This window comes from Bombyx mori, chromosome 3 (assembly GCF_030269925.1).
Source record: "Bombyx mori chromosome 3, ASM3026992v2".
NCBI lineage: Eukaryota > Metazoa > Arthropoda > Insecta > Lepidoptera > Bombycidae > Bombyx > Bombyx mori.
This window is the reverse complement of record NC_085109.1, coordinates 7,129,509-7,156,668: the sequence shown is the minus strand read 5'-3', so window position 1 is coordinate 7,156,668 and position 27,160 is coordinate 7,129,509. Positions and strand designations below refer to the sequence as shown.

General features: G+C 37.0%; 1 protein-coding gene across 4 annotated transcripts in view; it reads right to left on the bottom strand.

The window, feature by feature from the left end:
• LOC101741552 (protein gooseberry-neuro) overlaps positions 1-27,160 on the bottom strand; it is a 169,847-nt gene that overhangs the window by 7,361 nt on the left and 135,326 nt on the right. For 2 of the 4 annotated variants that reach the window (XM_038019257.2, XM_038019266.2), the window contains exons 1-4: positions 10,612-11,076; positions 7,677-7,849; positions 2,163-2,303; positions 1,840-1,948 (exon numbers count right to left, since the gene is read on the bottom strand). In XM_038019257.2, the coding sequence (XP_037875185.1) occupies positions 1,840-1,948; positions 2,163-2,303; positions 7,677-7,849; positions 10,612-10,648 (460 nt within the window). In that variant the 5' untranslated portion in view covers positions 10,649-11,076. Of the gene's footprint in view, positions 1-1,839; positions 1,949-2,162; positions 2,304-7,676; positions 7,850-10,611; positions 11,077-27,160 lie in introns of those variants that run through there. The other 2 variants (XM_038019269.2, XM_062675656.1) reach the window with 2 other exon arrangements.

Sequence of the window (27,160 nt, the reverse complement as noted above, 5' to 3'; positions counted from 1 at the left end):
ATGAGTTAAAATGATCATAAAATTGTCAATCCATGACTAATATTAAGATTTAGTGACCTACTAATATTTATGTTTTAATATGTGTTTTTGAAATGATTTGTATTTACTTTTTATGTCTGTTTACTACGTACGGTACTTTGTTCATTATTTTTTTATTTAAAATATGTCATATGTCTGACTTGTCCGTAGTCGGTAATAAGAAATACGTTTTACGAAGTACTGCAAATATTATTTTAGTTTGCTATTTAGTGTGCATGATACCCAGTATTTCTATAACATAAAATGTCATCTATATTGTTATGTTCGATGAAAGATATATAAACTAGATATAAAGATATATAGAAACGTGTAGAACAGCTCAGCATAAGTCACTAAAAGGCATCGAAGCGGCACAAGGGAAATCCCGACAGGTATTGACAAAATTCTATACACAATTAACATGCTGACAAAATAGGCGACCAGAATAATACAACAATGACACTACAACCAAAACATGTAACGTTGATTGTTGATGTTTTCAGCACTATCGAGTGCACTGCAGGCGACAGCGGCCGGCTTTGGCGGTCATTTCTGGAAACGATTTAAAACGCAAGCCGCCATTTGACGATTCGTGAACCGAACTTCCAATATTTCAAACGACAACAATGACTGTACGATATTAGTGTGCGGAAATCGATTTTTTTTTTTAACAGCCGTGAGAAACCTTTGACAGGTTGCGGCGTGCCGATAAAGAAAATTCGGGTTTTATGGGAAGTCGTTGTCGTATTCCTGGGCCCAAAGTACGGAAGTTGGCTGAAGCTTGGTTATTATAAACTGGTCTTACTGATTTATCTTTTTAAGTATACCGTTTTTTTTTTTGTAGTATTTGAATAAACTGGTGGTAGGACCTCTTGTGAGTCCGCACGGATAGGTACCACCACCCTGCCTTCCTATTTCTGCCGTGAAGCAGTAATGCGTTTCGGTTTGAAGGGTGGGGCAGCTGTTGTAACTATACTTGATTAGAACTTATATCTCAAGGTGGGTGGCGTATTTAAGTTATAGATGTCTATGGGCTCCAGTAATCACTTAACAGCAGGTGGGCTGTGAGCTCGTCCACCCATCTAAGCAATAAAAAAAAGACGAACCTCCTACTGTGTATTATGTTATGTTGTGCGGCTCAGTAAACACAGTCACATAACGCCCCCACCTTGAGTAGTATGTACGAATAATCATCTTGTACTTTAAATTATGAAGTAATATTGCTTTGCTCTTGGATACACTTCGGCCTTTATTTGTCAATATCCTGATAACAGACTCATTTAAACTCTTTTTTGTTTTCTATAATATTATTAGCGATAACTAGAAGTGTGGGAATATAAGCCCATTAGACCATATCGACGCTTGAAAGGCAAACGTGACTAAGCGACAATAACTGCTTTGTACATAAATAATAGGCAATAACCATATTCGATGCGCAAAAAAAATATATTTCTAGGTCTATTAAAATTATTTCAATCCTACAGCTATTAGCTAGATTCTACTACAGCTAGATTCGTTAAAATAAATTTTGTTTTCAGGTATTTCAACTTTAAATTAGTCTACTGTAAAGTTCACGCATTGTCGCTTAGTCACGTTTGCCTTTCAAGCGTCGATATTATCTAATGTCCTTGCTAGTTTAAATAATGCGCAGCGGTCGCAGAGTCAGTGAAGTGAGGAAAACCTCCTCCTCAGAGTAGCTGCTGACTGGACACCTTCGGAGCCTAGCATGAGCATGTGGCTTCGAAACATAGTGCCCATTCATGGGTTATTATGTTTTTAAGCGTGACCTATTCAAATGTACTTGAATATGAAGATTCTAACCTCCAAGTATGCCGTCTATGCTATAGTCTTTCTTTCCATCCGGGTCCCTCGAACCTCCTCTGAGCAGTCGGGATATTGACGATATGCTGGGTGGGTCCGTGACGCCTTCCTGAAACAGTTAGTATATCATTTAAAGTTTATCTCTTCAGTATAATGTAGGTTTGGCAATTTAGGTTGCGAAGCTCTCAGGATTTTCTAGTATAGTCATGTTTTTGTTGCTATCGATTTCTTATACAATTCATTAAATGTTGTATTATGTTTCAGTTTATTAAAAAATGAGATTCAAAATTGCGTATTTAGATCATTCGGTTCATTGAATTTACCTTAATTAACTTTTCTCTTATTTCCCATGAAAATATACCCGGATTTTGTCGTTTGAGTTCTTCGATTCTAGCTTCTACTTCAGGTGTAGCGACCCTCGGCTTCGATCCGCCAATCACGCCAGGTCTAATCGAACCGGTTTCCTGAACGGGATAGACAATTTATTTATGAATTATTTTTGTAAAAATCGGTAACGTTCACAAGTTCAATGTTTTACAATATTTTTTGTTTTATTACAAGGTAAACGCGTTGTAGGTAAGTTGTTTTAGTCTTACTATACGTATTCGAGTATATATGTCATAATTTTAGAATTAATATCAAAACGGTAAAAAGATTGTACCTACAGAAAATTGTTTTTTTTTTTGCTTAGATGGGTGGACGAGCTCACAGCCCACCTGGTGTTAAGTGATTACTGGAGCCCATACACATCTAGAACGTAAATGTCGCCACCCACCTTGAGAATTAAGTTCTAAGGTCTCAAGTTTAGTTACAACGGCTGCCCCACCCTTCAAACCGAAACGCATTACTGCTTCACGGCAGAAATAGGCAGGGTGGTGGTACCCACCCGCGCGGACTCACAAGAGGTTCTACTACCAGTGTTTTTTTTATTCGCTTCTACCGATGGTTTTAAATGATTATATGGTAGACATCAACTGCATTGTAATAACATTTGACTCCTTCTCGCATTAATGTTAGAAAAACAAATACCTCAAACAATTTTACTGTTAGCTTATTGTCAACTCTCAGAAGATCTTAGTACTTTACCAATTAAGCATAATGAAATGAAAGAGAAAAGTGGTATGGAATGAGTTATCTTAAATCAAAAAACGTTTTTAGATTGTATCAGCGGTGGAGGGCAATATCAAATTACGTACTAATACAATTGAGAATGTCAACAGGAAGATTGATTCCTGTGTATTTTTGATGGCAAGTAAATTTAATAATGCGGCCTTCGTATACTCGTAAATACGCCTGTCATGTCATTACTTTTATTTCTTACATTTTATTTTTGTGAAGCAAAATTAGAACATAAATACTTTTTATTTCAGGCGTTTCATTTCATTAAATTATAAAAGAATTTACTATTAATACACTCTAGATTCCTAATTGATGATTTGAACATAATCACACTGGCTTATCAGAAAATAACGAACAATAATGAATGTACATCAACACGTGTAAACGACATTCTTTAAAAGCTAATGTCTTAATAATCGATGTGGAATAATAGATGAATGGGGATTAAAATTTCAATAGAACCTTTGATATACTAATTATTATTAATACTAATAAGTGTTTTTCCAAAATATTTGAAAATTATGTTTCTTCTTCTCAATAGCCTCACTCTTGACAGAGTAGTCGTGATTGTCAAAATGATGTTTACCGAAGATTAAATTAATTACTTATTAATTTTAAAATAAAAAAATTAAATTATAAAAAAAATTGTTCTGTCTAAATATACCTATATTTAGTTACCTAGTATTTTCACAATGGAACTCAAAAACAGGCAGTGGCAGAGGTCGCACCCTACACTCATAGAGCGTGAATAAACGCTTCCTGAGTTAAACAATCGCCATTATTGCCTATGCAGTGAAAACGAACCTTCAGGCTTCGTTGGTTCGGGGATCAATGGCGATTGTTTGCCGATCGAACAGCTCGCGTGGGCCAACTTACGACAGGGATGCCAACATAATATAATATAGCAGCGTTCGTGTAGCCGTAGTTTATATAGCTGGGCCCGTCTCCTCAGGATACCGCTGAAGCCATAGACATCTTAACGTCACACATCACCTCGACATTAGATAGGTCATCGAAACAAGTTGTAGCGGAGGACTTCCTTCACCGCTTCAAATTGTCCGACGATATTAGGGAGCTCCTAAGAGCTAAGAACGCTTCAATACGCGCCTACGACAGGTAGCCCTACCGCGGAAAATCGTACTCGAATGCGTGCCCTACAACGCGACGTAAAGTCTCGCATCGCCGAAGTCCGAGATGCCAGATGGTCTGATTTCTTAGAAGTACTCGCGCCCTCCCAAAGGTCTTACTACCGCTTAGCTCGTACTCTCAAATCGGATACGGTAGTAACTATGCCCCCCCTCGTAGGCCCCTCAGGCCGTCTCGCGGCGTTCGATGATGACGAAAAAGCAGAGCTGCTGGCCGATACATTGCAAACCCAGTGTACGCCCCGCACTCAATCCGTGGACCCTGTTCATGTAGAATTAGTAGACAGTGAGGTAGAACGCAGAGCCTCCTTGCCACCCTCGGATGCGTTACCACCCGTCACCCCGATGGAAGTTAAAGACTTGATCAAAGACCTACGTCCTCGCAAGGCTCCCGGTTCCGACGGTATATCCAACCGCGTTATTAAACTTCTACCCGTCCAACTCATCGTGATGTTGGCATCTATTTTCAATGCCGCTATGGCGAACTGTATCTTTCCCGCGGTGTGGAAAGAAGCGGACGTTATCGGCATACATAAACCCGGTAAACCAAAAAATCATCCGACGAGCTACCGCCCGATCAGCCTCCTCATGTCTCTAGGCAAACTGTATGAGCGTCTGCTCTACAATCGCCTTAGAGACTTCGTCTCATCCAAGGGCATTCTCATCGATGAACAATTCGGATTCCGTACAAATCACTCTTGCGTTCAACAGGTGCACCGCCTCACGGAGCACATTCTTGTGGGGCTTAATCGACCAAAACCGTTATACACGGGAGCTCTCTTCTTCGACGTCGCAAAAGCGTTCGACAAAGTCTGGCACAACGGTTTGATTTTCAAACTATTCAACATGGGTGTGCCGGATAGTCTCGTGCTCATCATACGGGATTTCTTGTCGAACCGCTCTTTTCGATATCGAGTCGAGGGAACCCGCTCCTCCCCACGACCTCTCACAGCTGGAGTCCCGCAAGGCTCTGTCCTCTCACCCCTCCTATTTAGCTTATTCGTTAACGATATTCCCCGGTCGCCGCCGACCCATTTAGCTTTATTCGCCGACGACACGACTGTTTACTATTCCAGTAGAAACAAGTCCCTAATCGCGAAGAAGCTTCAGAGCGCAGCCCTAGCCCTAGGACAGTGGTTCCGAAAATGGCGCATAGACATCAACCCAGCGAAAAGTACTGCGGTGCTATTTCAGAGGGGAAGCTTCACACGGATTTCCTCCCGTATTAGGAGGAGGAATCTCACACCCCCGATTACTCTCTTTAGTCAATCCATACCCTGGGTCAGGAAGGTCAAGTACCTGGGCGTTACCCTGGATGCATCGATGACATTCCGCCCGCATATAAAATCAGTCCGTGACCGTGCCGCGTTTATTCTCGGTAGACTCTACCCCATGATCTGTAAGCGGAGTAAAATGTCGCTTCGGAACAAGGTGACACTTTACAAAACTTGCATAAGGCCCGTCATGACTTACGCGAGTGTGGTGTTCGCTCACGCGGCCCGCACACACATAGACACCCTTCAATCTCTACAATCCCGCTTTTGCAGGTTAGCCGTCGGAGCTCCGTGGTTCGTGAGGAACGTTGACCTACACGACGACCTGGGCCTCGAATCTATACAGAAATACATGAAGTCAGCGTCGGAACGGTACTTCGATAAGGCTATGCGTCATGATAATCGCCTTATCGTAGCCGCCGCTGACTACTCCCCGAATCCTGATCATGCAGGAGCCAGTCACCGTCGACGCCCTAGACACGTCCTTACGGATCCATCAGATCCAATAACCTTTGCACTAGACGCCTTCAGCTCTAAGAGCAGGCTTAGGGACCTCGGTAACCGTACTCGTCGAACTCGACAAAGAGTTCGCCGTGCAACCTAACCCATGAATCAGCTCGCTGAGTTTCTCGCCGGATCTTCTCAGCGGGTCGCGATTCCGATCCGGTAGTAGATTCATTCGCGAAGCAGCTACTCTTGAGTTGTTAGGTCTCCTTCGGAGGCGCTCGGGTAGCTGTTAGCAAATCCCACCCCTCCTGGCTGAGCCTGTGCTCGCCCACCTGTCCTGGTGAAACTGGAAAGGCCTCCGGGCCACCAGTAATCCTTCAATCATAAAAAAAAAAAAAAAAGTTTATATAGCGTACGTAAATAAGAGGGATTCATTTTATAGAAACATTTTTTATTTTATTTGTTTAAAATCTGTGACTACATTTACGATGATTACGCTTTTGAATATTTTGAGAAATGTTTTTTTTTTTCTTAGATGGGTGGACGAGCTCACAGTCCACCTGGTGTTAAGTGGTTACTGGAGCCCATAGACATCCACAACGTAAATGCGCCACCCACCTTGAGATATAAGTTCTAAGGTCTCAGGTATAGTTACAAAGGCTGCTCCACCCTTCAAGCCGAAACGCATTACTGCTTCACGGCAGAAATAGGCAGGGTGGTGGTACCCACCCGCGCGGACTCACAAGAGGTCCTACCACCAGTAAATTTTTGTAGATTTACTTCGGTTTTGGCGAATCGTAGACATGATTAAAATTTACCTTTACGATTTAATCTTTCGTTTTTTTATTGTCATTAAATTATTTTTGAGGTTTGGAGCATTCTACAGTTTTCTTGCTAACGGTCGATCTTAAGTGTAATAAAGCTTATGAACGCGAGCGAACAATGGTTATTGAAATTCGAAGTAACTTTAAATGAGCTCTCGTAGTCTTGAAACCCTTTTATTTTACGTGTTTAGTACGTTTAGTTACTACCTACATCATTTTGCGCATTAGTTCACAAAACCGACTCGGTTCTTGTTACTTCGCTTTGAGGATTGCTACTAGATTAGGGATAAGCCCGTTGTTATTTCGAGACAGGTTGTTATTTTGAGAGAGCTTGTTATTTTAGATCTTCACTAAATCGACTGTAATGGGACGTGAAAGTATGTATTAAGTGAAGATTCCTGGAAACCATTTTGTTTGAAAATTCTGTTTGAAAAATTATTTCAGTCATGTCAACCTTAATAAAGAAAGTTCTAGAAAGTTCTATACCGAAAGGGATGTTTTTATTCTCTTATAAAATAATATTATATGTATTATGTATTGTATCTGAAACTATTAATCTTCTTCTAAGATTTAATTGCAGTGTTTACTATATTTATGGGGCGTTTAATATTAAATTATGTACGATTTTAAGGTTTTAGTAATAAAGCACATAGGGCGTTGGTCGTGAAGCATTGACTCATAAAAATGTTTGTATTGACGAAACTATTATCTGATGTTGTTTTTAATGTGTTACAACTAATTTAAGTTGTGATTATAAAAAAAAGGAAAACGTCGTATAAAACTAAACACTCTTTGTTTTCGTACAAAATTCAATTTCAGTAAAATTTTAAATAACATATCCCAAAATATACATTACATATCTATATGTTTGTTTCATAGATTCATGTAATATAATATTCCTTTTTATGAATATCTACTTCTTGATATTATAAAAGTAATTCTAAACAAGTCGGTTATAAAATAGAAGACAATAAGCGCCTGTGTCGTATACATCTTGGATATATTGAATAACGAAGCAAATTGCTCACCTGGTATCGATTGAGTATTTTGGACACGCAACCGTGTGAGACGCGTAGCTGTCGCGAGATAACGCAGGGCCTTACGCCGGCTGCGGCCATTTCCACTATTTTCAACCTGATGTGGTTTGGTAGAGGTCGACCGTTGATAAATAGACCTCCCAGTTGATTCACTCGACCCTGGCCTATTAGAGGAAAAAAAATAATGAATTACTGTTTTTTACTGGTGGTAGGACCTCTTGTGAGTCCGCACGGGTAGGTACCACCACCCCGCCTCTTTCTGCCGAGAAGCAGTAATGCGTTTCGGTTTGAAGGATGGGGTAGCCGTTGTAACTATACTGAGACTTAGAACTTATATCTCAAGGTGGGTGGCGCATTTACGTCGTAGATGTCTATGATCTATAAAACCGGGTGGGCTGTGAGCTCTAATCTAAGCAATAAAAAAAAAAGATCTGGCCCATGGAAAATAAATGCAATAATAACTTAATACAGTGTTCAAAATGTGTTTGTGGGTTTGTTCTCTTTTCAAGAAGCATCGGAGCAAGGAATAAACACGATGTTTTAAAAAAATGTCTTGATTACAGGCGGGATAGGAGCATGGGCAAAGTTGTTTTTTTATGCAGCAAAATTACGCATTTTAATATTTCAGAAACTAAGAATTGGGCTGTAACAATCGTTCGTCTCACTTTTACAATGGCTTTTAAGTTGAGGATTTTTAGGTAATTTGATCGAAAGAGACAAAATATGATATGGGTTAGAATTAGTTAGCTTCGTTGAGTTTTTTAATAAAAGCTTCAATTCAATATACATTAGATGCAATTGGATTCAATTGTCATATTTTTATCAGAATAAATGTACCTATTGTATACTTTTCGTTTGTTAATCTCGTCTTTGCTGTTGCAGAGTTAATATATTTTTCATGGTTAATTTATACAAAGTGGACACAGGTGTTTTATAATGTTTTTTTTTTATGTTCGTATTTCAGCATTATCTTGAACGATCTGTGAAGAAACTAGTTTCAGTGTAGCTTCGAATATGATAAAATAGCAAAATACATTAGCTTAGGGATCACAAAGTACACATATAGGGATCGAAACTTTGAATAGAAAATAAAAATGTATTAAATTAAAAACGCTTAGTTTTTTATTTCCAAGGAGCGCAGAGAACATGGAGACAATATTACATATTAGTCTATTGTTTAACGACAAAGTTAACTTATAAAACTTGATTCTGACTGATATTGCAACACATTTGTGTTATAGAAGTATAATAATAGGACTAACCCAATCCCAAGTACCAGAGTACAATCATACGTCGACGCTCTTTATCCTATCACAGGTTCACCATAGTAGAATTAACTCTTCTATACGGAATCACTGCATTCGTTCAGAATGCGTTCTAAAGCTCAATATCGTCAAACGCCATTCAGCTCTGGAATGAACTCCCCTACGTGAGAATGTGCTTCTTCAAACAAGGGTTAAAGACAGCCTCTAGTGGTAGGCAATGTTTTGGTTGTGCCCTTGATATAACCGATTTCCCTGGGCATTAGTAACAGAACCTGGCCCCCAGCTACATTCGTAGGTTTTTATTAAAAAAAATTATTGCCCTTGTAGGCAGACGAGCATACGACCCACCTGATGGTGAGTGGTTACCGTCGCCCATAGACTTCAGCAATGCCAGGGGCAGAGCTAAGCCGCTGCCTACCGCATAATACTCTCCACAAGCCTCTTTTAAAGAAGGATATGTCATAGCGCTCGGGAAACACCGTGGAGGGGAGCTCATTCAATAGCCGGATGGTACGTGCCAAAAAAGATCTCTGGAAACGCACTGTCGATGAACGCAGCGGTTCCAGATGATATGGATGAACTCTGCTCAGGCTATAAATAAATGTGTTACGATAGGAATGATACAACAGCCGCTGTGTCAATGTAAGTTAGATTTAAATATGCCTTTAAAGTGAGCAGTATTTTGGAGGATTTTCGAAATTCAAACTAAAATTGGGGGCTGAGACGGCCGTCTAGCTATGTAAATGAAAACTTCTATTTGCAGAATGTCTCAATGAAAAAGACAAACAACGACAAGTTCTTAATTAATCGCATTAAAAGTTCGTGCTAGTCTAAGTTAAAGTGGTTTTTGTAACACGAAAAAGTGCATTCAGTTTTATTTCCCAGTAGAGTCGCAATTTTACTATTTTCACCGCTAAAACTTAGTCATCAATCTGGTCCTCGAATTATTAAAGTGTTGTTCGCCCTTAAAAGCAACAATGTTCTATCACTAAATACTCCGACGGCAAACTTTTGGGGAGAACTATAAAACTATGTTTATTGTTTTTCAGATACCAAACGATGTACATTTAAATTGTTGTGTATAATATGGCCAAATGGTGTTTAGTTTGAACTAAACACGTAACTCTTATTATAAAGTATTTTAGTGGGATGTATGTACATATAAGAAAAGGAGTCTTAAAAGTAACATAGCAGTACTAAGAATCAGTCTAAAATTTAGACTTTATCTACGTAATGTAAAAAGAAGCCTTAAAAGCATTTGCAATGGATGAATCCGCAAATGAATCTGTCATTTTAGACATGATGCTAGTTCGTTTAAAAAAGATTAAGATTTTAGTGTGAATTTAAGGATATCTTTGATAATTTTAATTGGCTTTAATTTACAATTCGAAACAAGTAGATACCAATAACTATCACTACATAGTGTAGAACAAAGTCGCTTTCTCTGTCCCTATATCCCTATGTATGCTTAAATCTTTAAAAATACGCAACGGATTTTGATGCGGTTTTTTAATAGATAGAGCGATTGAAGAGGAAGGTTTAAATGTATAATAACATCCATTAATACAATAATAAATTACAGTTTCCGAAGCGAAGCGAGGGCGGGTCGCTAGTTGGTAATAAAATAAATAATATAAAGGGAAGAATATGTAATTCCTTACCTACCCACACATCCATACCATTTTGGTGTCGTTCCATAATGGTATGCAAGTCAATATACTGTTTCCATTCACGAACACAAATCAGTACCACATAACTTCTTGTTCGAACATTTTATTACAACACTAGCTCTCTTGAGGGAAAAAAAATACGCGGGAACTTTTAGACGTCACTATGATATATATATGTTTACATTGAACAAAGCGAACGAAATCGAAACACATAATTCAAATTGATTATCACCCATATCTATTTACATAATTAAAGTGACATGTATAATTAATTATTGTGTCATAAAAGTTTTGTTTAGAACGTATTTTCGTCTTCAAATCGTCGGAGACGTCTAGTCTAGTCAACTATAGGAATCAATAAAACGATAAATTTTTTTTTGAGTTTAAAAAAAAGTTCGATAGATCGTCTTATCTTTTTTTAGTGCGCGTGAGTGCAGTAGAAGAGGTTGTTTAGAGAACTGAGAGTGCCGGTGTGTTCGTACGGAGAGCATGGACCCTGTGTGTGTGTGTGCGCGGTGCTCGGCGAGGAGGCTGTGTTGAGGCCTGTCTATCTGTGTGGGTGAGTGCACAAAACACTCCCACTGAACAAGTGTGAGGTATATAGGAAGACCACATTTTGTGTGTCAGTAGTTTTTCAAGTTTTATCTGCGTTCGTTTCTCCGTGTGTTAATTTAATTTTCGTCATATAAGTATAAGTTAATCCAAACAAAACAAAACGAAGATAAATTAACCACTATCTAATATCACGATGGTATATCAAAACTTTTTTTGACACCTACTCATAGCTTCTTAACCAAATCTTTTTTAAATTAGTGAAAAAACTATTACATGAAATAGAGATAAAAATTATTAAATTATTGGTCACCCCAGTGTAGTATCAAAGTCGGCGCATAAGCAGCTGGTGGGGCCAAGTTCTGCCCCCTCTCTCAGATGGAATCGATAGAATTGCATCTGTCCTCTTCTAATGAAATATGTGAGGCACGCGGTGGATTTAATTCACGTTTAATCACTAATTTTGTTTCAACCGTATTATTATCAAATAGGATTAACAGGATTATCCGTAATTTTTATTGTTTTTTTAATGCTATTAGTTCTAAAGCTTTTAATTGAATGTGTGACGGTAATTTAATGGACTTAACAACAAATTAAGTTAAATCTGTTTACGTTTATTATTGTAACTTAAATAAAGCGTTTCAATTTGTAAGCTTTTGGAAATAGATCCGGTCGTTATAGACCTTAATCAAAACTGGATTCATTGTTACTAAAATATTAAGATGAAGTTAACGTATAAATATGACTTAGTTTATGGGAATTGTTTAGGTTCCAATATAGTATCGGATCAATAAGGGGCGAAAAGTAATAACTATAGTAGAATTAAATTGCGTCGTAATGGGTAAATGTTGGTGGTAATCTATATATATAAAAATGAATTGCTGTTCGTTAGTCTCGCTAAAATTCGAGAACGGCTGGACCGATTTGGCTAATTTTGGTCTTGAATTATTTGTGGGAGTCCAGAGAAAGTTTAAAAGGTAGATAAATATGAAAATGCTTTTAAATTTATTTTATACAAAAGTTTAGGTCTTTTATTTATCGATTGAGGCACTACGAAGTCTGTCGGGTCAGCTAGTGTGTGATAAATTTAATGGTCTGTTCGACTGTTAATCACAAGATACGAGTTACTGCTAACTTATCATTCGTCGTATAATAATTAGTTTTCACATGTATTTTAATACTTTAAGTACCGGTGGTCGGGAAATCGCGTGGAAGGATAACAATATCTTTCCTATTTCTGAAGCAAAATCCGACGTTACATTTTAATGGGTAGATACAATACACAGTAATTGAGACTTCGATCTGAAGTGACCACAGCATTTACGTACATCTCTATAGGCTCCTCTTAATTGAACCAAGAGCTTATCTAACAAGTTCAGCATCAGCTTAAAACAATCTTAAAGTAAAATAGCGTTTTCTTCTTCGCATTCACTACTTACTTACTACTCACTACTCTTGTGAGTCCGCGCGGGTAGGTACCACCACCCTGCCTATTTCTGCCGTGAAGCAGTAATGCGTTTCGGTTTGAAGGGTAGGGCAGCCGTTGTAACTATACTTGAGACCTTAGAACTTATATCTCAAGGTGGGTGGCGCATTTACGTTGTAGATGTCTATGGGCTCCAGTAACCACTTAACACCAGGTGGGCTGTGAGCTCGTCCACCCATCTAAGCAATAAAAAAAAAACATTTTATCATTTCTAACAACCAATTTTGAAGGTGAAACTCTATGTGAAAAAAAGCGTGTCTTTTTTTTTCTAAATTATTCAGTATTTAGAGCATGATTCAATAATCAACGCATAAAACCCCTTAGTCGTCCAGCAATGAAAACTAGAAAGTTATCAAAGTGTCAGCAATAACAAACGTGAGATTTATACCATTAAAGTATTTGAATAGTAATAAGTCTTATTATTATTTATTTTGTAAAAAAACATATTATTAGCATACAGCAAATGTAGTGAAGAATGTTTAAGTAAATGAATGCTTTAGAATATTTTTTTATTTTCATACACATATTAAGAACCGCTTGAAGTGTAATAGGGTTTTTTTCCACAGGCGAAAATCACCAGATCCTCACCCGCGCGGCAGGGTAGGTGGGAGCTGAACCTCACTAAAATCTCCTGCCGCTCACAGCTGGTGCCCTACCCCAGACCGAGCCTGAGCCCAGTCGGGGCTATTGAGACGGCGGGACAGGGTTGACGCAGAACATATTACATTCATCCCGCCGTCCCACAGACGCTGGACCGGCGGCTGCCGCCGACACGATCACGAATGGTTCCCTCGGCGAGGCGAGAGCCCGCCTTGATGGCACCGCGCTATACCTTACCCCCGGAGCGGTCGGGGGAACGCGGCCTACCATCACCCGGCTTCCAACTGCGAGCGAGTGTGCAAAGCACGCCGCCCTACGCGTGGGTCCCTATTCGCACAAAGCGGGTGGGCCAAGCTCTTAGGGGGCCCAAGCTCTTAGGGGGCCGGGTCATCGATGCGACCCCGGTCCCGAGCCCGTGCTCGGCGGCGGCGGATTTCTGCGTAGTGAGGAGAGCTTTGCCTTACTCGCCCCGCCGCTTCCTTCTGCGAGATGGTGCACTCGCAGAAGTCAAGCATAGCCATACAGGACTTATCGCCGCCAAGCATCGACGCCACGATGCCAGGCAGCGACAAGTCCAGTAATATCTTTGCGACCAGGACACGGCGCTGCACCTGCGGCGGGGTTGGCCACCCGCCTCGACCACAACTCGAGCACGGATCGCCGATAATTGAATAGAAAACAATTGTCTCTCTGAAGAACTTAACAGTTGAAACAACTTTTTGGTTGTCAAAGACGCAAAGCGCCTCATTTATGTCACAAATAAGCGAATCTCAAGATAAATTTAAATCAAGCAAAAAAAAAGAGAATGTATTCATTAATAAAAGGATAGGTAACACCCAATCTATACTAATATTATAAAGAGGAAGGATTTGTTTGTTTGTTTGTTTCGAATAGGCTCCGAAACTACTGGACCGATTTGAAAAATTCTTTTTCCATTAGAAGCCGACATTGTCCCTGAAGAACATAGGCTACTTTTTAAAAAAAAAAAAATATTTTATTTTTTTGGTTTCATGTGTGTTTTAATGTTTCCGAAGCGAAGCGAGGGCGGGTCGCTAGTTTATTATAATTTGAAAATGGACCTTAAAATTCATAAAAACTTTATAATAGAATATGCAACTACATGAAATTATAGAGTATTTGAGTCGTCGTCGAAATAAAAAACCGAATATATTAGAGGCTACATTCACTTTTTCAGTTGAAAAAATTGTTTTTTTTCTTTGTTCTACCACATACGTTTGAAGAACTCTGAAGCGATTGAACGATTTTTACGGAAGATTCAGTTCATTGTCTTTCGGTTGGTGTTCGAAGTTAATTATAATCACCTAAATATTTGGAAATTGCAAACTGAAAATAAGTAAATTCCGATTTTTTTTACAATATGCCTATACATTTGTTCTAATTATATCTTCAATTATGTATTGAATAATTAAGATTTTTTTCCTGAAGAAGGTTAAAGTATTAAAAAACTTTCATCTTAAACTACATGATATTTAAAAATAGCTTTCATGGATTTAAAGTTTCGGAAAAATACGGGTGTTAGTGAAAAGCAGTACCTACTAGACTAAAATTGTGCTACTTAAAAATATGCTTATTAAATAAAATCTTGAAAGAAGTTGACAATATCTTTCTAAGAAATTAAATTAATAATAATAATTAAATTACATAGGTTTTTGAAAATAAGATTTTTATGAATTCTGCTTATCTTGCGTAGTTTAACGATAAATTTTGTCAAACTTTCTGGTAGTATCTATGTTCAAGCATTTAGTGTCTATTTTTTAAATAACGGGTATAATTTAAAGATTCACTAAAAACAGGCTGACGAGGGGTTTTTAATTAGTATGTATATATGTATATATTAATGGCATATAATAATTAATATAATAACTTAATATAATAATATATGGCAGATAACAAAACGCCGAATCACGAGTATTCAATATTAGATTTAACTACACCAGTATAAGTGTACGTATAATGGAAAAAAATATTAAAATATGGTTTTTAAAGCAATTTAGACTTCAACAGCATAGCTTAATATAGATGAAAAATTATTCCACCTTTTAAGGAAGCATTTAAAAACTATACGAGTATTTATTGGGCAACTTCTTTGCTACTATTTTTGCGATATACCTATTATAATTTCTTAAAGTAATCTGATTTAGTCTAAAAATCAAAATAAAAACGAAATCCGTAAAGAATTTTAGTGTATAAACAGAACTATATGTCAAATAGCAGATATCATACGTAATATAACATGAGGTTTTGTGTTAGTGCTGTTGTAGCTACCAAAATTGTTAAAACAGTTGATTTACAAACAAAATTTTGTTATTACTTTTGCAATTACGAATACAAACGCATATAACAAAAATAGTATATGTATGTGTTTGCGTAAAAACTTGGATGATGGGGCGCCATTTATATTATAATACAATACAATTTGAACAATTGTGTTTTTAAAGCTGCATTATAAATAATAAACAATCCTTAAGTTTGTGTATCGTATTTATCAACTATTTAAGAAACGTCTTTTGCATATCGAATTGTTTTAATTTAAAATGTTAAAAACATCTTTTTTTTTCTAAACAGTAGGTACATATTCCTATAGTTTTTGAACATTCATTTTTTCACGAGACGTATTATATTGTTTGAAAATCATAGTGTTAACTCCAAATTGAGTGACAGCGTCATTAACGTTTGACATTTTGCGGGAAATCTGTTTTTTTTAATAATGATATAATGAGATGCATGTGACTAGGATATGTATCGAAATAGTAGTGCAAGGTAGAATGGGAAGAGGTCGACCGAAGAAGACATGGATGGAATGTGTGAATAAAGGAGTGAGTGTTGAGATGACGGCTGATAGAAGAGAATGGAAGAGAAAAATTCGTTGTGCCGACCCCACCTAGTGGGATAAGGCGGAGACGAAAAAGAAGATAAAACATGAGCTGTTATCATAACTTCGATTCAGTCCGAAAGAAACTTTAAACCTGTAAATTTTTATTCCTAATTCGGGTATTTCATAAGTTTTCCTATTAAGTATATTTTTAATACACACACATTATAAATTTACTGATATTTAGATAGAAACCAAATAAATGTGTTATGAATTACTTCTGTAAAAAAAAGTATATTTAAATTGAACATACAAACATATGCAAGTTAAAAATTTTAACAAGTTATTAAGTATGAAAAATATCATCTTTTTAAACCATTATCCACGGTTTGAAGTACTTAAATATCACGAAAAGATTTCAAATAAATTTAAAACAGCCCAATTCTATGGTTTAAATATTATTTGATTCGAATTAAACTATGCTAACGAAAGCTCTTTATGAGCGTGTGATAAGGTTTATTTTGGATTGGCTTGATGGATTGGATGTGTGGTTCGTGTTGCACATTCTGATACTTCTGAATTTATTTGAAATAAAAAAATATGTTACCAACTGAGTTACTGACTTTAGAAATTAACATGTAAAGTGTATACATAGCACATTAAACATAAATTACAAACGAACACCCTTATTGACTGTAATTTTAGTATCTTGACATCGGAAAATTTGTTGAAGCTGAGGTCGTCCTTATTCCCATCCAATAAAGACTGATCTAACTTGTATTGCACGGTGGTAGTTAAAACATGAGCCGTGAGATTATCTGTTCATCTGTACTAATAAAACAAACCATGTTGAAAAATTGACACTTTGTATACCAAAAACGACTTCTGCGGAGGCTGAATATTAATAAAATTCATTACGATGAAGTTTATGTTTTTTTTTTTTTTTTTATTGCTTAGGTGGGTGGACGAGCTCACAGCCCACCTGGTGTTAAGTGGTTACTGGAGCCCATAGACATCCACAACGTAAATGCGCCACCCACCTTGAGATATAAGTTCTAAGGTCTCAAGTATAGTTACAACGGCTGCCCCACCCTTCAAACCGAAACGTATTACTGCTTCACGGTAGAAATAGGCAGGGTGGTGGTACCCACACGCGCGGACTCACAATAGGTCCTGCCACCAGTAATTACGCAAATTATAATTTTGCGGGTTTCATTTTTATTACACGATGTTATTCCTTCACCGTGAAAGACAATCGTGAACATTTGTCGAGTACGTATTTAATTATGTAATGTAAGGAAATTAATGTGAGGAAGATTAATGTGATCACTTTTATTATGTCCGGAGCTTTTTTGTTTCAGAATCTGCTACCTTGATAAGGAACTTCAAAGTAGAAACAGTATTCTGTGATTGGATATTTTTGGGTCATAGAACGTGAACTGTTCTCGAATTATAATATAACGAACTTCGTACATAAAATAAACAATATTCCTGAAAGCGTTACAGAGTTGTTACTAAATTTCAATGTTTGTAGTTAAATATTTACTGTAAATGTTAACTAAACAATAACGAACAGTCGAAGTACAAAATTATAATTTTAACGGTGTCGGCTGCGACTGACGATGGAAAATCGACGTAAATTGCCATAATTAATTTATTCCAAACAGAATCGGCCCCACAAAGTGTTTTGAGAGCATTCAATTTTGCATTGAATTTGTAATTACCACGGCACAATAATTCGTAACTGTTCCATTACGGTTTACTGTTTTTTGCCCTCGTACTTAATATTGAAGATGCTGAAAGTTTCTGACGAGTTCTGTTTCTCACGGATTTGGAAAGTAAACATTACCAGCTTTCTTTTTTTCTGGTTGACGTAAAACATTTCAAACGAATATCATCACATTATCTACAACACATTTTTTTGGTCATTTTCCACATCGACGATTTCGTGAAATATAATTTGAACACTTTGAATCTTTTTTGACAAATATATGATGTTAAATTCGCGTTTCTGATTCAAAATCGTGAAGTGAAAAGACAAAATTCATGGGTTATTCAATTTTAAGTAAACATTGATTACCGTTAATGATATCATCGAAATAATATAAATTTCGATTTGCTTTGAAACATTTTGGTATTCGGAAGTCGGGGCTCGTGAGATCACTTCTTGTAACACTGGTAGCTTCAAACTTATCAATGGATCCACGGAATGAAATGCTATTGTCGACTATCTTTCATTCCAAAAGGAACCGGTGAATTCTTTACTTTATGAAAATTAACACCTTTATTTAATTCAGCTTAAGGATCAGTTTCGTTTGAATAAGTGATGGTGTTTTTATGCAGTCCAACCTACGTTGGAGGCTATCAATGAAGTCCACTATGGTGTTTGTGTTAAGTCATCGCATTTTAATGAACCGTCGATGACATGCTATACGAGTAATAGACTCTGGTGTTATTCTTTTTAGCGCCGAATTTTTTATTTGACCTTTTTTAGGATGGATTAAAAAAGGTGTCCGAGGTTTTTAATTTTTTTCGATAGGATACCTAATATCCTGTGTGGTTTTGTTGTCTAGCCGATTTTAATTTGCTACCTTCATCAATCTTTGTAACGCCTGAATTAGTACAGGTTGGGATTAGTGCGAAATGAAGCGTGTACAACTGACAAAGAACGGACTGTGGTTTCTTAACGACGATAATTTGTATTTTTGTGGTTTTCTAATTTTAACTAATCAATGTACTCGGAATTATACAAATTATTAATTCCAATAAATTTGAACTTTATTAATCCTTTTTTACCTTTGTTACATCTGACGGCGGCATCTCGTTTACATTTTTTTTTATCTTGTATATAATTAAAAATCATTTATTTCAATTTGCAATTCATCGAACTATCTTATTGAAAGTCAAAATAAAATTCACCACTGGTTAAGACAAGAGCCACAGTCCGCAGAAGTACAGGCGAATGAAAATCAGCAGGCATACCTTGAATATAATTCAAGTATTATAATTATAATTGCCAATATAACAGGCATAAACAATAAATATTTTTGGTATTCTTTACGCTTCGCATACATTTTCTGCTTTCATTATTGCTATAATTATGAAAAAATTATAATGAATATTGCCTTTACAGCCTGGAAACATCTAAACGTATTTTTTAGTTCCATATCTATGACGATATTGTATCTAAAGTAATAGTTAAAACGAATTTATATGTTTAATGAGAACAGGTGTTGTTTCCTGCTTTCCACGGCGCTTCACCGGAAGGCTCAGTGTGATCACTGGAGCGACACTAGCTCGTTACCGGCATCATTCCGTCATTCCCTACTCATTTCCTCGGGACGGTTGTTTATTTTTTCCGATGAATCTTCGGACTTCATTAAAATTAGGGCCGTTTCTCACACTTCAATGAATATTAGAGAGATCTTGATGGTTTTATGTTTCTGATAGTACGTTAAGGTGTTCTGATGATTTTGAACGTGATTTTGAAGTCGTCGTGGCCTAACGGATAAGACGTCCGGTGCCTTCGTGTTGAGCGATGCACCGGTGTTCGAATCTCAGGCGGGTACTAATTTTTCTAATGAATTACGTACTCAACAAAGGTTCACGATTAACTTCCACGGCGAAGGAATAACATCGTGTAATAAAAATCAAACCCGCAAAATTATAATTTGCGTAATTACTGGTGGTAGGACCTCTTGTGAGTCCGCGCGGATGGGTACCACCACTCTGCCTATTTTTGCTACAGCGTAAATGCGCCACCCACCTTGAGATATAAGTTCTAAGATCTCAGTATAGTTACAACGACTGCTTCACCCTTCAAACCGAAACGCATTACTGCTTCACGGCAGAAATAGGCAGGGCGGTGGTACCTACCCGCGCGGACTCACAAGAGGTCCTACCACCAGTAAAAGTCTAACATTAGAACATATTTTTTTTAATTCAAATAAATTATTTTTGTGGATCTAATTGTTTCAATGTTTCAAGAATATTTAAATAATGTCATCAAAAGTTTTTATAGCAAACTCGCGAAAATCTCGGGAAGTCATAACCATGTTATCTACTCCACTATTTACTTGCGTAGGTACGAGTATACTAGAGTTTATTCGTGCGTTTGAGGCACACACACCAATGTCCACGTCGGATTATCGTTTCGAGCTGAGTTTTATATAATGGACTCCATGATGCCACTGCAGAAGATATAGTCAAGATGAATCGACATAGATGATTATTTCGCTAAGAAAATAGCTCTACTTTTTAGGTGTTTTCGTAAATTACCAGCAAATAGACTTTTGAAGTGAATGCTAAAACATTCTTGAAATATTTTTATGATATAAAACTAAGTTAGATTAACATAATTGTAATATGTTTATGTAAAATTTACAACGATAACTGAAGCAGTGTTCGTTTATAACAAAACTAGCGACCCGCCCTCGCTTCGCTTCGGAAACATTAAAACACACATGAAACCAAAAAAAAAAATAAAAAAAAAATTAAAAAAAATTTAAAAAAAGTGGACTATGTTCATCAGGGACAATGTCGGCTTCTAATGGAAAAAGAATTTTTCAAATCGGTCCAGTAGTTTCGGAGCCTATTCGAAACAAACAAACAAACAAATCTTTCCTCTTTATAATATTTATTATTATTATAACAAAATTAGTTTTTTCTTTATGTTTTTTTAAACTACTTTAAATGAATTTCTTTTACGAATAAGTTTATATGTAGTTGTGTTTTGATGTTCTATAATGTTAACTGTTTAGAGTATAGTTCAATTTGTACATGCTCAAATTATAACGTGATAATGTTAAACAGAATAACGATTGAAACTAAAAAAAATAGAGGAGTTGAGAAAAGATTAGCATTTTACAAATCACGTATTGGGGTAGAATTTTTTTAAATAGCTTTCTTTTTCAAATCGCTTTTCAAGTATTCAAATATAAATCGAGTGGGGATAAACGAACAAGTAATATTTGTGGCAGTAAAATCGTTATCAGCAAAGTTATCGCTGCGCGACGGAGCGCATTTTGCACGCTTCTAATGAACGCCTTATGAAACAGGCAATTTATCACATGCGCCCTTATCACAGAACGTATTCATAAAATTTATATCACAGCCAACTTAAATAAACAATAGCCATTGTACTTTGCATATACCAATGCATAGCGTATGCATTTTTACGTGCATTATCAAAATAATGAAATGGATGTATGCGTATTCCAGTGCGTGATTTCGTACTGATTTAGTTTTCATAATTCCTATATCTCTAAAAATATTCAGTTTCACTTTAGTCGGTTACTACGTGACTTGTTATTTTGTAACGTTACACACACATAAACTCTCATTACCAATTCGAACGAGACGGGTGTTTCTAAAAGAGTGTCTTTGTCGGCGCCTTGTATCTTAAGTATGACCATGAATAAATCAATGAAAACAAATAGTATTTGGCTACTAGTGTTTCCAAAAGCTTTTTTCAATGATGGATGATCTACTATTGTTTCAGCTCTCGTTTTGTTGAGACGTTCATATATGTTAATTTATTCAAAGTGAAATAATAGGTAGAGCATATTTTCCTGTCGAGTTCGAATGCGCTGTACGTATAGATAGGATGGAGGCGTAATTTGGTGGACACCGAAACTAATTTATTTAACAAAGGACGAACCGACAGATAGAACACTTTTTATACGTATACAAACATATTATTACAGCCACGCATCTCTCTATGGTATAATTATATATTATTTAAAACATTATTATTTCATTGTACGTTTTACAACAAGATTTAAAACAAACACGGCTAAAACTCGTCAATCGAGAGCCTTTTTTTTTTTTTTTTTTAATGATTGAAGAATTACTGGTGGCCCGGAGGCCTTTCCAGTTTCACCAGGACAGGTGCGCGAGCAAAGGCTCAGCCAGGAGGGGTGGGATTTGCTAATAGCTACCCGAGCGCCTCCGAAGGAGACCTAACAGCTCAAGAGCAGCTGCTTCGCGAATGAATCTACTACCGGATCGGAATCGCGACCCGCTGAGAAGATCCGGCGAGAAACTCAGCGAGCTGATTCATGGTTTAGGTTGCACGGCGAACTCTTTGTCGAGTTCGACGAGTATGGTTACCGGGGTCCCTAAGCCTGCTCCTAGTGTTAGAGCTGAAGGCGTCTAATGCAAAGGTTATTGAATCTGATGGATCCGTAAGGACGTGAATCGAGAGCCGTTATGCTTGCTATATTACTGAGACTTGGACACTAGGTCTCAAGGTGGGTGACAGCATTCACGCTGTGATGTCCGTGGGCAACGGTGACCGTGAGATCATTTATCCAATCAAATAAATAAATAAATGACTAACAAAATATTTTGTAGGTAACAAAACTTAAACAGTTTAAATATATTTTTGACCCCGAATACGTGACTCAATTGAATTCGACCGATCTTAAGAAGTAAAATTGACCGGAAATTAGAAATTCCTCCGGGTGACATCTAGTTTGTACAAAAAACGGAACAATCCAGAGGTCTACAGCTATAAAAAGTATTTCTAACAATTATTGACTGAAAGTAATTATGTTAAGTGAAAAGTGTAATGTCCCTCAAAAAAATTAATTCAACACCTTTTTTTTTATACAATACGTTTTAAACTATTAGGAAATAACTATTTTCACCATATTATGCAATTTGTTATACGCGAAGCAAATGGAACAGATAAAGCTGGCTGTGGGAGCCATGAGAAGGAGGGATAAGAGTTACAGGATTACTGAAAATCATGGCATAACGCATTTTTCATGGCATTTTATCAAAAGTCATTCTGTCAAAACAATACCTATCTTATCAATCAGAAGCCCGCTAAAAAATCGTCAACTATTTATTATACATATTATGTATATTGTATTATTGCCGATGAAATGAATTTTTTGCACATTGTAATAATAACCTGGGACAAGTCTCACACGGTCATCGAGCCCCAAATTAGGACTAGGACTTCCTGTACTATGGAAACCAGAGCCTGATACGCATACTTAAGTACATTTTAAATATATACATGTGATCTTAAATACCGGTGGAAGGACCTCTTGTGAGTCCGCACGGGCAGTTACCACCACGCTGCCTATTTCTGCCGTGAAGCAGTAATGCGTTTCGGTTTGAAGGGCGGAGCAGCCGTTATACTGTGAAAACTGAGACCTTAGAACTCATATCCCAAGGTGAGTGGCGGCATTTACGTTATAGATGTCTATGGGCTCCGGTAACCTCTTAACACTAGGTGGGCTGTGAGCTCATCCACCCATATATGCAATAAATAAAAAAATACATAAAACAAACCTGTTCGTGATACAAACGTTTGCTCGATGTGGAAATCAAACCCACGACCCTCGACCCAGTAATCAGGGGCGCTAATTACTGCCCCACCGAGTCAGATGAAACGAAGCTCACTGGCCATCTTACACTCTCGATTGTATCGTGTTATAACAACTACTGTCCTTACCTCAACCCGAAATATATGATGCTATAATCATCGGATCTAACCAGCGGACGCATCTTGCCACATTATCGGGGCCACTTACAGATTTTTCGCATCTGTCTGTCTGTCGTTGTTGGTGCTCGTGGATTTCAGGGTCACATAACACTTGGTAAGAGCTATTAGCTCATCTGGTTTCTATAGCGAAAAACATGAACGCGAAAAAAAAACATGATACTTTTTGCATTTCATTGTAAATTTAAGGAAACTATGATTAAATTAAGTCTATAAAATATCGTTTCGAACATTTTATTTTTTATTTTTTTTATTGCTTAGATTAGTAGACGAGCTCACAGCCCACAGACTAGAACTAAATGAACTAGCTACAGTAATTTTTGTGGCTTCATAAATTTTGATATTATTTAAATATTCTTGAAACATTGAAAAAATTAGGTCCACAAAAGTATTATAATTTATTTGATTTAAAAAAATATATTGTAATGTTAGATTAGGACTAAATGAACCACCTACAGTAATTTTCTAGAAGTATTAATTATACACAGAAATATAGTTATGGACTACTTTAAAATAATTCAAAGCCGAATCTTTATATTTAGCAATCACAATCGATTTCTGTCGCATGTCTAATCTGTGTTTCTACATCGGGACAATGCAATGTAACCGAGTGCAGGTGAATTAAATTGCCACATGATTCAGTTCTTTAACATAATAAATTATCAACCGAAGGAACTTGATTATAAGTGGCTACTCGGCTTTGTGTTACCTCCCATTTAACAAACAAATACATAGCAATTTCATCCTTATTCCACAGTATTAAGGGTGATTAGTCAAAGACCTGAACTGGCGACGTGATGTCTCGAATTTGATATTGTTTTTTGTATGAGGACATTAGTTGTATGAGTATGGTCATTAAACCCATATTTCGATTAAAATATAAGGGTCCGACGAATTATTTTGATAAGTGGCTGCTTCATTTTTTAACTTTTTTAAATTTTAAGACAAGCCTTCACCCTAATTTGTAAAATGAATTTGCTAATCTGTATTTTGAGATACCAGAAAATATTTAGTTTAATTAATCATTGCGAAAACTACATGCTATGCACGAATTCAGAATCTTTACGTACTGCGTGAAGGTATAGATCGGACCGTAAGTACCAGGGTGTTTGAATAATAGTATCCAGTTACAATGGCTGCAATACTAAGTCTATACATACATTCGTATTCTGAATATTTGAACATAATATATCATAACAAAGTTGGGTTTTTTATTGCCTTTATAGCCAGACGATCATAAAATATGGCCCACCTGATGGTGAGTGATTACCGTCGCCCATAGACTTCAGCAATGCCAGGGGAAGAGCCAAGCCGCTGCAAAACGGCTTATCGAGAACGCGGAGATTAAAAGACCAAATGGCCCTATAAGATCTTCTAGTTAGTTCCACGGTAATCAATAAAAATGTTTTTGAAGCCGTACGTGTCACAAAAATTTGGGATTACATTCAAGGAGAAAGTGGTGCAGCACTAACACCGTGAATTGAAATGGACTAAACAGATTTGATGTAAAAACGTCAGATGATTCGGTTTACTTCAGGAAATCTAAATTTAATAAATATGCAGTTATTTAGATCACTTTAGTCAAACGAACTCTACATGAAGCAAATAACGTACCTAATCTCTCAAATTTTTATTTATTTTTCGGTTTGTTTTATTTGTTTTTAGAGGTCTCAATGGCGTAGTAAAAGCACGAGGTTTTTTTTTTTGTTTTTATTGCTGGGCTTATTATAGATGGGTGGACGAGCTCACAGCCCACCTGGTTAAATGGTTACTGGAGCCCATAGACATCTATAACGTAAATGCGCCACCCACCTTGAGATATAAGTTCTAAGGTTTCAGTATAGTCTGTCCCACACTTCAAACCGAAACGCAATACTGCTTCACGGCAGAAATAGCCAGGGCAGTGCGGACTCAAGAAGACATACCACCAGTAATAAATCGTAATATTTAGCTCGTAAACAATGCTATCTCTATTGTTCGGTGAACCCGTTAATCCTTTTAAACGACATTCACGGAAAGAGAACAGTATTTTCAAAACAAAAACAAATGCAAGAATACTTTTACTTTAAAAACCCTTTCGTAGATCGAAAACAAAAACTATACGTAGTTGTAATAAGTCGATTAGTTTTGTCGGCTAGAAAGGAATGCACAGATTTTCAACAATTCCCTGTTAACGAGTCTAGACAGACAGTGATGGACCCTAAGCGCTTCAAGTAAATGTAATGAAAAAATACTTCGCATACTTTGAAAAGCTACTTGATTTGTTTCGTGTTGCTTTTTCTTGTTTTGCTCGTTGGTCAAGTGGTTGGTGATTCTGCTATACTTATATTTTGATTGGGATTCGATTCTCGATCGTATTTAGTACATGTTGAAATTATTTGGTGTTAGGAGTCTGTGTGTTCTTGTCTTGTTTGTGTTTCGACATCAATAACGCCTTGTTCAATGTAGAATGTTTAATTTTTGTTGAGAATATTCATTTCTTATCCATGCGTACCGGTTCGAAGGGTGGTCGTTATACATATAAAAGGTTGGTATATTGACTTTTTGTTTCATGGTCAATTGGGGGTTTTTGTTCTGATGTCTACAGACTACAGTAACTACTTAATACAAGGTAAGTTAAATCAACCCACTTTATAGTAAGCAATAAATGTAGATGTAATGTCACTACTAAACTATAGTCTGGCAAACTTTCATCAATTGTGGTGCCGCTAAGCAGGTACAGATAAATCTTGAGGTGTGTTTATGGAATGTGCGGAGATAGATATAAATAGAACGGCAATTTAAGATTGGGTCTCGTTGTGACCTTAATTCGGACTACGGGGTCCAACTTCGATTTTCGTTCGTTGGTGTTATACTTGTTAAAGTTATTTCGAGTCAGGTTCTGAGGCTAAGTGTTCTTCATTCCCTTAACAGCCAAACTGTACTAGCTGTATCCCACTGCATGAATAGTGGGCACTGCTGCCCATTAAAATCACATACGCGATTTGTGGGTCAAATGGGAAACAGTCGACGTCATCCTAAACACGTCATTATGGATCTTCCCAATCCATTAACGGTGCTTTTAGATACCACAAGCACCGGTCACCGTCCTCATCGAACCCGTCACTTGGAACGAAGGGCCCGTAAATTAACCCATAGACACAGCCCACTGAGTTTCTCGCCGGATCTTCTCAGGGGGTCGTGTTTCCGATCCGGTGGTAGATTCTGCGAAGCACTGTTTTTGCTAGGGCCAGTGTTAGCAATACTCCGGTTTGAGCCCCGTGAGCTCACCTACATGTCAAGGAGAAGATGAAATAGTCTTTCAAGGCTCAGCATAGGTAGGAAAAAAAACACCAAACTTTAACTGTTTTTTTTTATCAATCCTGTAAAATTTTATTCGAGCATCGTAGGTTTTAAGTTTAAAGAGTAATTAATCATACAAGCTCCTCTCTGATTACAATTTTGTTTTCCTCAATGGAGCTCGTGTGTGATGAGTACCGCGTTCTCGATTCCCAGCCGCAATCACTGACGATTTTGCTTTTGTTGTGTTATTACAGATTATTGCTCTCTTTAT